General features: G+C 42.2%; 1 protein-coding gene across 1 annotated transcript in view; it reads left to right on the top strand.

The window, feature by feature from the left end:
• The window catches only part of TBC1D19 (TBC1 domain family member 19), a 67009-nt gene extending 54592 nt beyond the window's left edge, over positions 1–12417 (top strand). The window contains exons 18-21 of the mRNA XM_083367916.1: positions 680–771; positions 2342–2457; positions 4144–4214; positions 10453–12417. Of these exons, the coding sequence (XP_083224042.1) occupies positions 680–771; positions 2342–2457; positions 4144–4214; positions 10453–10530 (357 nt within the window). The 3' untranslated portion in view covers positions 10531–12417. The remainder of the gene's footprint in view (positions 1–679; positions 772–2341; positions 2458–4143; positions 4215–10452) is intronic.
• The last annotated feature ends 549 nt before the right edge of the window (positions 12418–12966 follow it).

Raw genomic sequence — 12966 nt, 5'->3', positions numbered from 1 at the left:
TTTTTCAGTGCTGTTGTAGCTTCAGTCCCTGAATGAGTAGTAGTAGAGTTGAGGACTTTCGTTGTTGTTAGTTGAGAAGTCATGTCCGACCCATCGTGACCCCATGGACGACGTTCCTCCAGGCCTTCCTGTTCTCTACCATCCTCTGGAGTCCATTTAAGCTCACACCTCCTGCTTCAGTGACTCCATCCAGCCACCTCATTCTCTGTCGTCCCCTTCTTCTCTTGCCCTCCACCTTTCCCAGCATGAGGCTCTTCTCCAGTGAGTCCTTCCTTCTCATTAGGTGGCCAAAGGATTTGAGTTTCAACTTCAGGATCTGGCCTTCTAAAGAGCAGTCAGGGTTGATCTCCTCTAGGACTGACCGGTTTGATCACCTTGCAGTCCAAGGGACTCGCAGGAGTCTTCTCCAGCACCATAGTTCAAAGGCCAGAGTTGAGGACTACTTTTCCTTAAAGCAAGTCCTTGCCAGGACAGCTTTAGGCATTCAAGCAAAACTGTTAACGTCACAGACTTGCAAAGGGTTTCTTGTTACGTGCCCATGTCGTCTTTGCTTATCGTGGCTTGAAAAGCGTAACAAGCTGTTACCTGTATTGAATATTTCTAGGGTTTTAAAATTCGTGTCAGAGATGTACTTTCAGGAAGTCTGTTTGCTTTTTTTTTTAAATTCCTTATCTAAAAGGGGATTGTATCACTGTGTCTGCTGTTTGAGAATCTTCTTCAGAGCCATCTCCCACAGCTGTTTTACCATCTTCGAGAAATCGGAGCGCAGCCGTAAGTATTGCTCTTTAAACTTAAAACGTAAATGGATTAATTTGAGGCACACAGATGTGGCTTGACGTCTTTTCCGCCTTTTAATCTTGAAAAAAAGATCCCGTGTCCGCTTGCACCCAGCGCAGAAGAAGACCTGGATTCTGGTTTCGTAAGACACGTTGGCCAACTTACTCCACGCCACGTGTGTTTGTTTTTTTTTTGCAACGATATCATTTCCTATTATTTTAAAAAAAGAAGTTGCTAAGTACCCCAAAAGTTTATATTTTGCCCCCGTAGGGGCGCCTTCCTGGAACGGACACACGCAACACATATTTTTATAATAATGAGGAGGATATTTGTGATGGTTGGTTGATGTCATTCAAAGGTGCTCACTTGGCCATTTTCAGTCTTATAAATAACTGGTTGTTTTAATGTAGAAAACAGCTTTAAACAATGCGCCAAAATACACCGTTTGGGCAATAAACAGATTCTTTTATTACATGAACAATGGAAATGGATCGAAAAAAGCAACTTAGGATAAAAAACAACAACAACCCCTGAATATTGATTGAAGTGTGCCTGGAAACGATATAAGGAGAATTATGAAAATTGTAATTTTGTGATTTTTTTAGGGGGTGGGGAGATTGTAATCTCTGTCTTTTTTCCAAGTGATGATTTTATTAAGAGTATCACTGGCTCCAATACTGGATTTATTCAGTACAAAATGTTCACCTTTCCGAGGTGGTGTGTTAGCACAACCATCCTGCTCAAAAACAGTGCAGCTTTTGTGTCTTTAACTTGCTGGTCTTTCGGCTGATAGATCAACCCCCCCCCCCTGGTCTAAGGATAGGCTGCAAGAGAAAAGTATTATATGGGATGTATTGCTCAAGAATGGGCCTTCAAAATGCACCTTTGAATGCCCAGGTAGGTCTTACCTCTGAAAAAGCTGAAGATTCCTATCCAAAGGTATAAAATAAAGCTTATCTAAATAGAAGAAGCTATAAGTGGAAGACCGTTAAAGAGAGAAGCAATCTAGAACTAAGGAGGAATTTCTTGGCAGGGAAAACAAATCAGTGGAACGAGTTGGCTCCAGAAGTTGTGGATGCTCCTACACTGAAGGTTTTAAAGAAGAGATTGGACAGTCATTCGTCTGGAGTGGTATAGGGTTTCCTGCTTGATCTGCGGGGTTGAACTAGATGATCTCCAAGGTCCCTATGTTCTGCGATGTCCCAAATACCCACATATATGTTTACTCCTATTTGCAGCACATGTTCTACCTTTAGAACTGATGCTGATTTTTATTTTTATTTTTTTGCTTAGAATTCTTTACTTTGGCATGAGGTAATACAGTCGGTTTAAGAGGCTGGGAGGAGATACATTTTGAATTAGCCAACGGGAACTCAAATGCATCACGTTAACTCGAGTGTTCGAAGAATAGCCTTTTTATAACAATTAGGGGAGAGTTAAACATTTCAACGTAGGGTGGAGAAATCTGTGCAAAGATACGCAAGCCGAAGCTTGCAGAGCTGCAGAAGCAGCGCGTTTGAGAAGAGTATAATTTTTAATGCGTGTGTTTTTCACTCTTTTGCAGTCTAAGAATATCATTTAAATGGATGGTACGGGCGTTCTCTGGCTACCTGGCTACCGATCAGCTGCTGTTTTTGTGGGACAGAATTTTGGGATACAACACTCTGGAAATTCTGGCTGGTAACGTTGAGCGGATGGGAGTTCTTACTGCTCGTAGAAGGAAATTCCAATTTTTGTAAAAAAAAAAAAAAAAGAGTTTGTCGAGGCTTGTGGTGGGTACAGAATGAGGAGAAAGTAAGCGATGCTCCCCGTAAAAATTAAAACTGCATTGGTCCCTTGGTAGGCAGTAGCAAAAAAAAATCTCTTGTCTCTCTGGAAAAGTGGGAGCAAATGTAAGAGGAAGATCCCTTTCGAAGACATTTTTCCCCCGCCATTTTTCATCAAACAAAGGCAAAAGGTCTTCTCATCTGAGAAAGTGCTTTATTGAGAGGGCGGATTTTCTTTAGCCCCGCAGAAATCTGGAAATCACTGCTTTGTTGAATCCGGCAGTATATCAGTTGTGATTAAGCAGACTTTCTGCAGTCCAAACCACAATGGTTTGGTTTGCAGGAACTCTGTGATTTCAGCAGAGTCAAAACGAGCCGTCTGCCGATTAACGTACTTCCACTATCTCCGCTGCTTTCGCCAAAGATAAAATTATTTGCACAGCTTCATAACCAAACCAGCATTAATGAACCACTGATTTTTCCTTCCTTCCTTCCTTCCTTCCTTCCTTCCTTCCTTCCTTCCTTCCTTCCTTCCTTCCTTCCTTCTTTCCTTCCCTCCCTCCCTCCCTCCCTCCCTCCCTCCCTCCCTCCCTCCCTCCTTCCTTCCTTCCTTCCTTCCCTCCCTCCCTCCCTCCCTCCCTCCTTCCTTCCTTCCTTCCTTCCTTCCTTCCTTCCTTCCTTCCTTCTTTCCTTCCTTCCTTCCTTCCTTCCTTCCTTCCTTCCTTCCTTCCTTCCTTCCTTCCTTCCTTCCCATAGTCGGTGGTTCATTTTTGCTAATTTAGTGTGTGTGTGTGTTTATGCAGTGGTGGGATTCAAACAGGTGAACAACCCGTTCTCTGCGTGGATGCCGCTTTCGGAAGTCCGTTCTGGGCCCGGGCAATAACAAAAAAAAATTAGCTACCTGTTCTGCAGAAGTGGTGCGAACCGGCTGAATCCCACCACTATGTTTATGTGTGTATAGATAGACAGATAGATAAATAGATAGGTAAATATTCTGTATAACCAATTGAGACGAATGCTACTGCTTTTCCATTTTATTTGTCTGATTGTTTAGTTTAGAGAGAAGAGGACACAGTCCGCTCAGAAACGGATTCTTATTTATTCTTCATTCTGCTAGTTCTTCCGTAGGAAGGTTATGCCCTTGAGTATCGACCCTGTCGATATTACTTTGGGTAAATCACATCTAACCTTTAATTGTGAGCCAGTAAACCCTGCCGTATAAAAACTCCTTTTTATATTGAGGAGTGGGATTGCAGCTGCTATCTCTCCCCCCACATACACACACACACACACACACTCCCCGTTCTCTTTAGCCTCAAAATAGGGGCAGTGGGATAACGGCCATCAAGGCAATCCATGTGAGTGGTCCTTCCCCAAACGCCACAATGCGCTTTAGAGAAAACTTGGTTTATATGCACGTCGGAGGTCTCTTTAAATACGTTCCCATTGCTCTGACAAACTGGCAGTCCCTCACCAAGCCAGAAGAATATTGAACGGAACTCAAGAATAACTAGACCGAAAGTATCGTTAACAACTAATTAGTACGGCCACCAGTCTAAATGCTGCACATTCTTTCTTTTCTTTTTTTTTCTTCTTCCAGTGCTGGCAGCTGCTGTGTTTGCTTTCCGAGCAGGGAATCTAATGGAGGTGACATCACTCGCCGCAGCTGAAGTAAGGATAAGTTTCAGTCGTAGAAATATGGAAATAATTTTTGACGCGTCGCCAACCCGAGTAATTTGAGCTTCCTGGGCACATAGCTCGCAGCGTCAGGGCTCTCGGCTGATTTTAATTTTAATTTTTTTATTATTTTTTTTTACCCTGGAAGAAGTTCAGGTGATGTTGTGAAAATCCATACTGCAATTGTTAAGAACTCTTCAACTGTTTTGAAGGAGAAAAAAAAATTGGGGTTGTGAACCTTCAGCGTTTTTTTTTCTTTTTTCTTTTCTTTTCCCCAAGTTCCGCTTGGGAGTTTTCCTCGGATTGCCGTCTCCTTTAATAAAATCTGCAGAGTCGTGCAGAGAACGGTCAAACGTAGCTAAAAAGAGACTGCCACCAATCAGCTTAACTGTAGCTATTTTTGTTTTCAGCAATATTTTGTCCCGTCTTGTTTTCTGAAATGCCTGCCGCTTTCCATCTAAAGCATCCAAGGATTCTTCCCGGCTACGTTGCGCTTAGAATTGTGACTTTATTATAAGTTAAAGTTATTTTACGTGTCTTTCCACCTCCATCCTTAACACGAATTTTCCCCTTTTCCTCCAGCCTTCGTTTTCACCTTCTTGTAGAACTGCTCAGAAACTCTGCTTGAGTTAAACAGAATTCCGACAAATTACCCCTTTGTAACAGGGACTAGCCACTTTGAGAAATCGATAACCAAAGCAGAACAATAGCCACAGTGCGGTAACCAACATTTAGTTTCGATTGCTGTTCTGTTATTTTCCATGATTTACTTTGAATAGCCTTCTTGGTAGGGGGAAAAAAAAACAACCCCTCATGATAGAAACCAAATAAATTAAATAATAGATAGCATGTATCTGTTTAAAAATGGGAAATTAGTTTTGCATTGGAACGTTAACCCCAAAAGAATTCATAACTCTTTACTTAAGAATACTGCAAACCGAAATAAATTCATTGAAAACAATCCAAATAACAATAAAAGAGAACAAAAATGTTAAGAGTGGATCTAGTGCAGGGGTCTTCAGACTTGGCCCTTTTATGACTTGTGGACTTCAGCTCCCAGAATTCCTCAGCCAGCGTGCCTGGCTGAGGAATTCTGGGAGTTGAAGTCCACAAGCAGGGGCCTTCAAACCTGCCCCTTTTATGACTTGTGGACTTCAGCTCCCAGAATTCCTCAGCCAGCGTGGCTGGCTGAGGAATTCTGGGAGTTGAAGTCCACAAGCAGGGGCCTTCAAACCTGCCCCTTTTATGACTTGTGGACTTCAACTCCCAGAATTCCTCAGCCAGGCATGCGTGCCTGAGGAATTCTGGGAGCTGAAGTCCACAAGTCATAAAAGGGCCAAGTTTGAAGACCCCTGGTCAAGTGGTTAAGGCACCAGACTAGACAACGGGAGACCGTGAGTTCAATTGCCGCCTTAGTCATGAAAGCCTTTCTCTCAGCTCAACCTGCCTCACAGGGTTGTTGTGGTGCAGAAAGTAGGAGCTGGAAGGACTATTAAGTATGTGTGCTGCCCGGAGTTATTTGTAAAAATAATAAACGCGGGATACAAATAAACAAAATAAATAAATAATAATAAATCGAGACCCCCCCTCCTTTAGAACATGAGCTCTTTAGAACGTGAGCTCTTTATTGTTCGTATAAAGAAACACTATGTTTAGCATTTATAAATACTAGCCATAAGTTTTATTTTGTGATTATCAACGCTGGAAAAGAATTATCAGGTTGAATGTTCCCACCTGGTTGATGATCCTGATCTTCTTGGTTCTGGAAAAGTTATTTTCGTTCTGCACATGTTTTATGTTACAGTAGTTAGTTGCAGGGTGTACCTTCTTTAATATACAATGAAGTTTAATGTCCTCTCGCGTTAAATCCAGTAGCCCTTTTGATTATTATTTTTTTTTGCAAAGCCACGTTTTTTCTTTTTCTTTTAACGAATGTTACAATTTTTCAAACAGGCACCCAGAATAGTTTTGAGTTCGGCGGTGTCAAATGCCATTTCCTATTTTTATTTGCAGAAGGTTGCAACCAGGTGAATGCTAACCTATCACGGGCACGGCGTTTTCCGTTCTTTTTGAGAAGTCATCATTTCCCTTGCAAGAAACACAGAACAATGCAACATTTTGCATGGAACACCGCGTTCCCTGCAATCATAAAGCTATCCGTGATCTGATGCAACTGTAGGCTGCTGTTTCTTATTCTTACAAAATAATGTGTGCTTGGCCGATTCTTGTGGCTCTGATACATGCTTTACCTAAATCAGAACAAACAAAACTGGAATATTTTATATTGATTTATTGCACCATATTTATACTTAAGGAAAGTTTTACACCTGTAAGATTAGAGCACATATTTGCAGATCACAGAATATTATTCAACCTACCCTACTGCCTTATTTAATTACTAACAATGGCTTGCAGCTAGTATGGATGGGAAGATGCTCCCAACTTTTGTTCAGTGCCAGCTATGCGCCTCATCTTGATGCTCATGTCAAAGCAGCGTTCCAGAAAAACATTTGTCTCTCTATGCTTTTTGCTAAAACCACAGATATCATTCTAGATCAGGGGTGTCAAACTCAGTTTCATTGAGGGCCACATCAGCATTGTGGTTGCCCTTCGGGGGGCCGGGTGGGTATGGCCAGGGTGGGCGCGGCCTACTGGGTGGGCGCAGCTGTAGTGCGTATGGCCTACTGGGTGGGCATGGCCAGCTCTACGTCATTGGCATCAAGGGTGCCTATGAGGGCCTGGGCAGGAGTGGGACAGATCTGGGGGTCTCTTGCAGAAGGAGGGTCTCTAGGCCAGGGCCAAGGCAGCGGGGACCGTTCCCTCACTGTTTCCAAAATGGCTTCAGGGGCCACATGAAACCACTTTGCGGGCCGGATCTGGCCCCTGGGCCTTGTATTTGACATGTCTGTTCTAGATAGATCCTCATACGTTGCTTGGTTGTTGTTGTTTTTTAACAGTCTGTTATCGAATTGATGCAATATTTGATTAAAATATTTCTTTCATTCTCGAATGCGGCCGGAACAACAGAATCACTTTTCTAATACCAGTGTAAGATAACAAGATATCCGGGGGTTTGTGTGTGGGGGGGGTTTTGAGGCAACATTTTTCTGCATTTGATCATCATTGTTTTCACTGGGTAGATATTTTTTTCCCTCAGTTTCTCTCAAGCAAAATATCGAATTGCTGAAATATAAAACCCGTGCTTCAGTTGTTGGGCAAAAAAACTTTGGCAGAAAAGTATCTGCATTTCATTCCCCCCAAAGTAATCACCTCAGATGAAAGGAGACAATGTCAACACCTATGAAACGGATGGCTTTTTTTTCTTTGCCAATTTGGAGATAAATGTTCATTTCTACCAGCAAAATGGGAACAGGCAGTTCATTTCACAGTATAGAGATGGCAGGTTAATATGTTTTTCTGTCTCATACCATCATTACACAGAGAATATTCCTGTCAACTCAAGAGTACTTTATGGCTTTGATAACTAGTCTGAAGTATTAAGTCTAACTTTTCCCACTGATAAAATGATGACAGACTAAGAAGTTTGAATTTGACAGCTGTAAACCTGAGTTCTATTTGAGCAGACAATATATTTTGCCTCTGTCTTAACCAGGTTTTCTGGAATTTAAAAGAGACCTGAGGTCTGTGGAGATTCATAGTCATCCAGATCATGGTTGTCCTGAAGGTGTTGTCTAAAAGGCAACTGGACTTTCGTATTTTTTTTCTTGAAAACATTTCACTTCTCCTCCAAGAAGCTTCTTCATCATCATCATAATTGGGAAGGGACCTTGGAGGCCATCTAGTCCAACCCCCTGCTCAGGCAGGAAACCTTATATCATTTCAGACAAATGGCTATCCAGTTTCTTCTTAAAAACTTCCAGTGTTGGAGCATTCACCACTTCTGGAGGCAGGTGGTTCCACTGGTTAATTGTTCTAACTGTCAGGAAATTTCTCCTTAGTTCAAGGTTGCTTCTCTCCATGGTTACTTTCCATCCATTGCTTCTTGTCCTGCCTTCAGGTGCTTTGGAGAATAGCTTGACTCCCTCTTCTTTGTGGCAACCCCTGAGATATTGGAACACTGCTATCATGTCACCCCTTATCCTTTTCTTCATTAAGCATATGCAATTCCAGCAACCGTTCCCTACATGTTTTAGCCTCTAGTCCCTTAATCATCTTTGTTGCTCTTCTCTGCACTCTTTGTAGAGTCTCAACATCTTTTTTACATCGTGGTGACCAAAACTGGATGCAGTATTCCAGGTGTGGCCTTACCAAGGCATTGTAAAGTGGTACCTGATCTTGATTCTGTCCCTCTGTTAATGCAGCCTAGCACTGTGTTGGCTTTTTTGGCAGCTGCAGCACACTGCTGGCTCATATTGAAGTGATTGTCCACTAGGACTCCGAGATCCCTCTCACAGTTACTACTATTGAGCAAGGTACCCCCTATACTATACCTGTACATCTTCAGGTAGCTCCAAATAATTTCATTTCCCCATGGACAAGATAATCAATTTTACTTACATTGAATAGATATTGAACAATTTCTGTCTTAAATTGTTCAGTCCTTGGATAGACACTCAATTATTTGCGGAGGGAAAGGGAGGGGAGACTTTTTCTGGTTTTCCTAAAATGAGTCATCCTGCAGATCATGCTGCATGAAATCCATAATCAAGAAGAAATGTTTATTCCCAGGAATGATCAGGCCAGCCTTGGAAAGTGATAACCAAGTATAAAAGAGGTTGGCTTCCGAAAATCAGAGAACGGGCTGGTAGGACACTCACTCTGATGTATCTAAAAGAAGAACATGAAGCTTTTTTTAAAAAAAAATCTTGTGTTCAGCCTCTTCTCTTTATGAAGAGACTGAACAGTCACTTGTCTGAAATTTATTTATTTTATTTATTTTTGGGACTTATATGCCGCCCTATCTCCCGAAGGACTCAGGGCGGCTAACAACAATAAAAATACAATAATACAAAAGTTAAAGAATTAAACTAGCAGCCCCAATAATAAGTTAAAAACATTTAAATGGTACAGGGTCCCCTGCTTGAGCAGGGGGTCAGACTAGAAGACCTCAAAGGTCCCCTCCACCTCTGTTCTGACTCTTTTTCAGTGAACTTGGAGAGTTTAACCTTGATCAAAGTGAAAGGCTTTTTTCAGTAAAGATGTCCCCTGAAAAGGGCCTGGATTTTGATTTCCTTGAAAATGTTTCGCTTCTCACCCAAGAAGCTTCCTCAGTTCTGACTGAATGGTTGAGAATGGAAAGATTTCTATTCCTTGCAGTCATCATCAGCCCTCTCTCTGACCGTCGTTGAAGCCACTGGAGTCTAAAACATATAGGGAACGGTTGCTGGAATTGGGTATGTGTAGTTTAACGAAGAGAAGGGTGAGGGGTGACATGATAGCAGTCTTCCAATATCTCAGGGGCTTCCACAAAGAAGAGGGAGCCAAGCTATTCTCCAAAGCACCTGAAAGCAGGACAAGAAGCAACGGATGGAAACTAGTCAAGGAGAGAAGCAACCTAGAACTAAGTAGAAACTTCCTGACAGTTAGAACAATTAACCAGTGGAACCACCTGCCTCTAGAAGTTATGAATGCTCCAACACTGGAAGTTTTTAAGAAGAGACTGGACAGCCATTTGCCTGAAATGGTATAGGGTTTCCTGCCTGAGCAGGGGGTTGGACTAGATGGTCCCTTTCTTCTTCTTCTTCTTCTTCTTCTTCTTCTTCTTCTTCTTCTTCTTCTTCTTCTTCTTCTTCTTCTTCTTCTTCTTCTTCTCCTTCTCCTTCTCCTTCTCCTCCTTCTCCTTCTCCTCCTCCTCCTCCTCCTCCTCATTATTATTATTATTATTATTATTATTATTATTATTATTATTATTATTATTATTATTATTATTAATTATTTGGAAGTTTTACCTGCGCCCTCAGGCTGTGGGCTTATTCAGGTGACCCCGGCTACAAGGACTATAACTCCTTCCATCCTTCATCCTTCAGTCAGAACTGAAGAAGCTTCTCAGATCCGAAGTGAAACGTCTTCAAGGAGAAAGAAAAATCCGGCTGCTCCTTTCGAAGGAGCAACTTTGGGACAACCATGACCTTGGATGACTGAAAATCTCCCATCGACTCTTTTCCGGTCAAGGTCAAAGCAGAAAACGACTATGCGCGTTTGTTAATAGAAGCAGTTACTCGCCGACCTTCACCTCCGTGAAATATTATAATCTTTCCCTTTTTCTTTCCAGGCTGTCCTTGCTGACCTTTCGACTCTGAAAGTTATGCCTCTCCTTCAGATTTTCCTCTTCGCCACCGGCTCCTCGTAACTCTCCAAAGGCACAACAGGGCTGCACCGCTAGAATTTTGCCAACAGATGCCAACGATCAGCTATGCAACCCTTTCACCCGGTTAGCGATTTCACCATGATGGTTTTTGCAGAGAATTTGAGCAGGCGGATCTTAACCTGGCAACCTCGCCAAAGGCTGACGCACACCCCCTTTTCACTGCTGTTTGCTGTCGTATTTTAATCAAGCTGCGATACCTGGATGTAGCGCAAATCAAAAAAGGGTATCTTTTTTCCTTCGATGCATGCAGTGTTAAGTGCAGGAAGACGGGGGAAACCCATTAACTCTAGATCTCAGTGCGTCCTTTGTGCCATAAAGGTGTAAAAGTTTTTTTTTCCCCGCCCCCGGTAAATTACAATCTGTCCTCCAGTCAAAGAATATTTCACCTTACGGTTCGTCCTGCAATACTTGGAAGAAAAGTATTTACAACGTTTTAAATTTTTTTCCCCCCAAATTGAACCATTGTGAGAAATGGTTGCACTACTTCCTTCCAATACCCTCTGGATTATTTCCGGTAAACTGAATTGTTCTGTTTTAGTCGTGCCGTTATAGAGAACTGCAGTGTGATAAAGGGACACACACACACGCGCGCGCACACAAACACACGACATGCACAGTTAAGATCACGGATCGAGAGGCTTGTAGATTACTCTTTTTTTCTTTTTGCAAGCTGAAACATCAGCCAAAGCCATTTTATTTGGGGAAATGAAATTAACGCAAAAAGACTTGGGGGTGGGGAGGAGAATGCCGCACGACATATCCTCCGTTCCAATGATGCGGTTTGACTAAATGCAATTTAGTCGGCTTGTCTCGCACTTTCTCCCCACTCTTGTCAGGAAAAGACACCTGTGTCCGGGCACTTGTTGAAGCCTGTCTACGCAGGAGCCAAAACAGTTGCCTGCAGCATACACACACTCCACTTCTCTCACCCCCACCCCCCCAGCAGGTCTTGAGAAGCTGGATCTGCTGCCTCACCCGGTTCCCGCGGCCTCCCTTGGTCCAAGATCCTGTATATCAATTGGCCGTGTTCAAGCTCATATTCCTGAGCTCTTGGGGTAGATAGTCTTTCACCGGCGCTGAGTCGTTCTTCCCTTATCTCCCGGGGATCCCTGTAAGCCCCCCCATAAGCTGAATCGATTGCTAGATTATTCTGACTTAACCGCATACAGCTGTCAGCCAAGAATTGGATATCTAGACACGGCTTACGGTAAAGACGTGTAATTGATTTGCATGTTAAGCTTTCGGCCAGTTTTGTGTCCTTGCATTCCTTGAATCAAAGCGATTTGGAGGGCTTTAAAGACGGGAGGTGAATCGCCTTCCGCTCACTCTCTTGTCTCTCCACATGCTATTCAAATCATCTTTTGAATTTATTTTTTTTTTTAAAATGAAATAGGGTTGAAAATAAATAGGCTTTGGTTGCAGCTCTTGATGGGACCCTTTAAAATACAGACTTGCAGTGACAGATTGTGTAAATGAAATAGTATTTAATTGCAACTCTTGACAGGACCCCTAAAATACCCTTGTTTATACAAACTTGCAGTGACAGGTTTGTGTAGATGATCCTGTTACGCGCAAGGCGTACTTGGAGATCTGATGTCAGAAAAAACCTTTTTTAAAAAAATGGTTTCAAATCCAAAAGTCTATCACTTATTTATTTGTTTATTTATTTATTTTCCCTCCAAGACATGGAAGATAGCGTGTGTGGGGGTCTGGTCTTAGGAGTAGCTATTTTGTGAATGATGTCTAAAGATCAAACTGGAGAGTTTTAACGTGTCTTATTTATTGCACTGAAGATGGCTTGTTTAAATTTGCAATTCGTACTGGAGTTTAATTCTTCCTGTTATCTAAAATAAAAATGTGAACATCCATCATGAATCTGTGGGCTATAAATCTGTTAATGTCAGGCGTGAAAGGTCCAATTAAACTGATTTATTGCTACTCGTGCCTATGCAGAGGAATCTTCTCAAGTAAGAGTTCGCATCTGCTAGGGGTTAGAGAAGGGTCAATGGAATTCAAGGGTGGTTGGATTTCACTTGTGGCTACGTAGGGATTCTAGGCTAATCCCCCTTTTAACTCCACCCCCAGGTTCCTCCCCGGCTTCCCCTATATTTAAGTGGTTACCTCTAATCCTTTGGCAATCCTTTTCATGAACAATCTTATCTGAAGAAACATCTGTCCTTGTACGCCAAAATAAACTTTTAATTCATAAGAGTACATTTCAAGCAAATGTACGGAGTAGTCCAGAGAAGTCCTCCGTCTGAACCGTTTCCTCATAGTTTCCCATATTCATCATCGTAGGTTGCTCTAGGTAGACGTCTTCGACAAAACAAATGAAATAATAGAAGTTTGCTATTTTTTTTATTGAAAAGTTTTAGAATACATTTTAAAAACATAAACTCCCCCTCCCCCCCACTTACC

The sequence above is a fragment of the Vipera ursinii genome (assembly GCF_947247035.1).
Source record: "Vipera ursinii genome assembly, chromosome: 7".
Taxonomy (NCBI): domain Eukaryota; kingdom Metazoa; phylum Chordata; class Lepidosauria; order Squamata; family Viperidae; genus Vipera; species Vipera ursinii.
The sequence above is the reverse complement of the archived record's forward strand: the minus strand, read 5'-3'. Positions and strand labels throughout refer to the sequence as shown.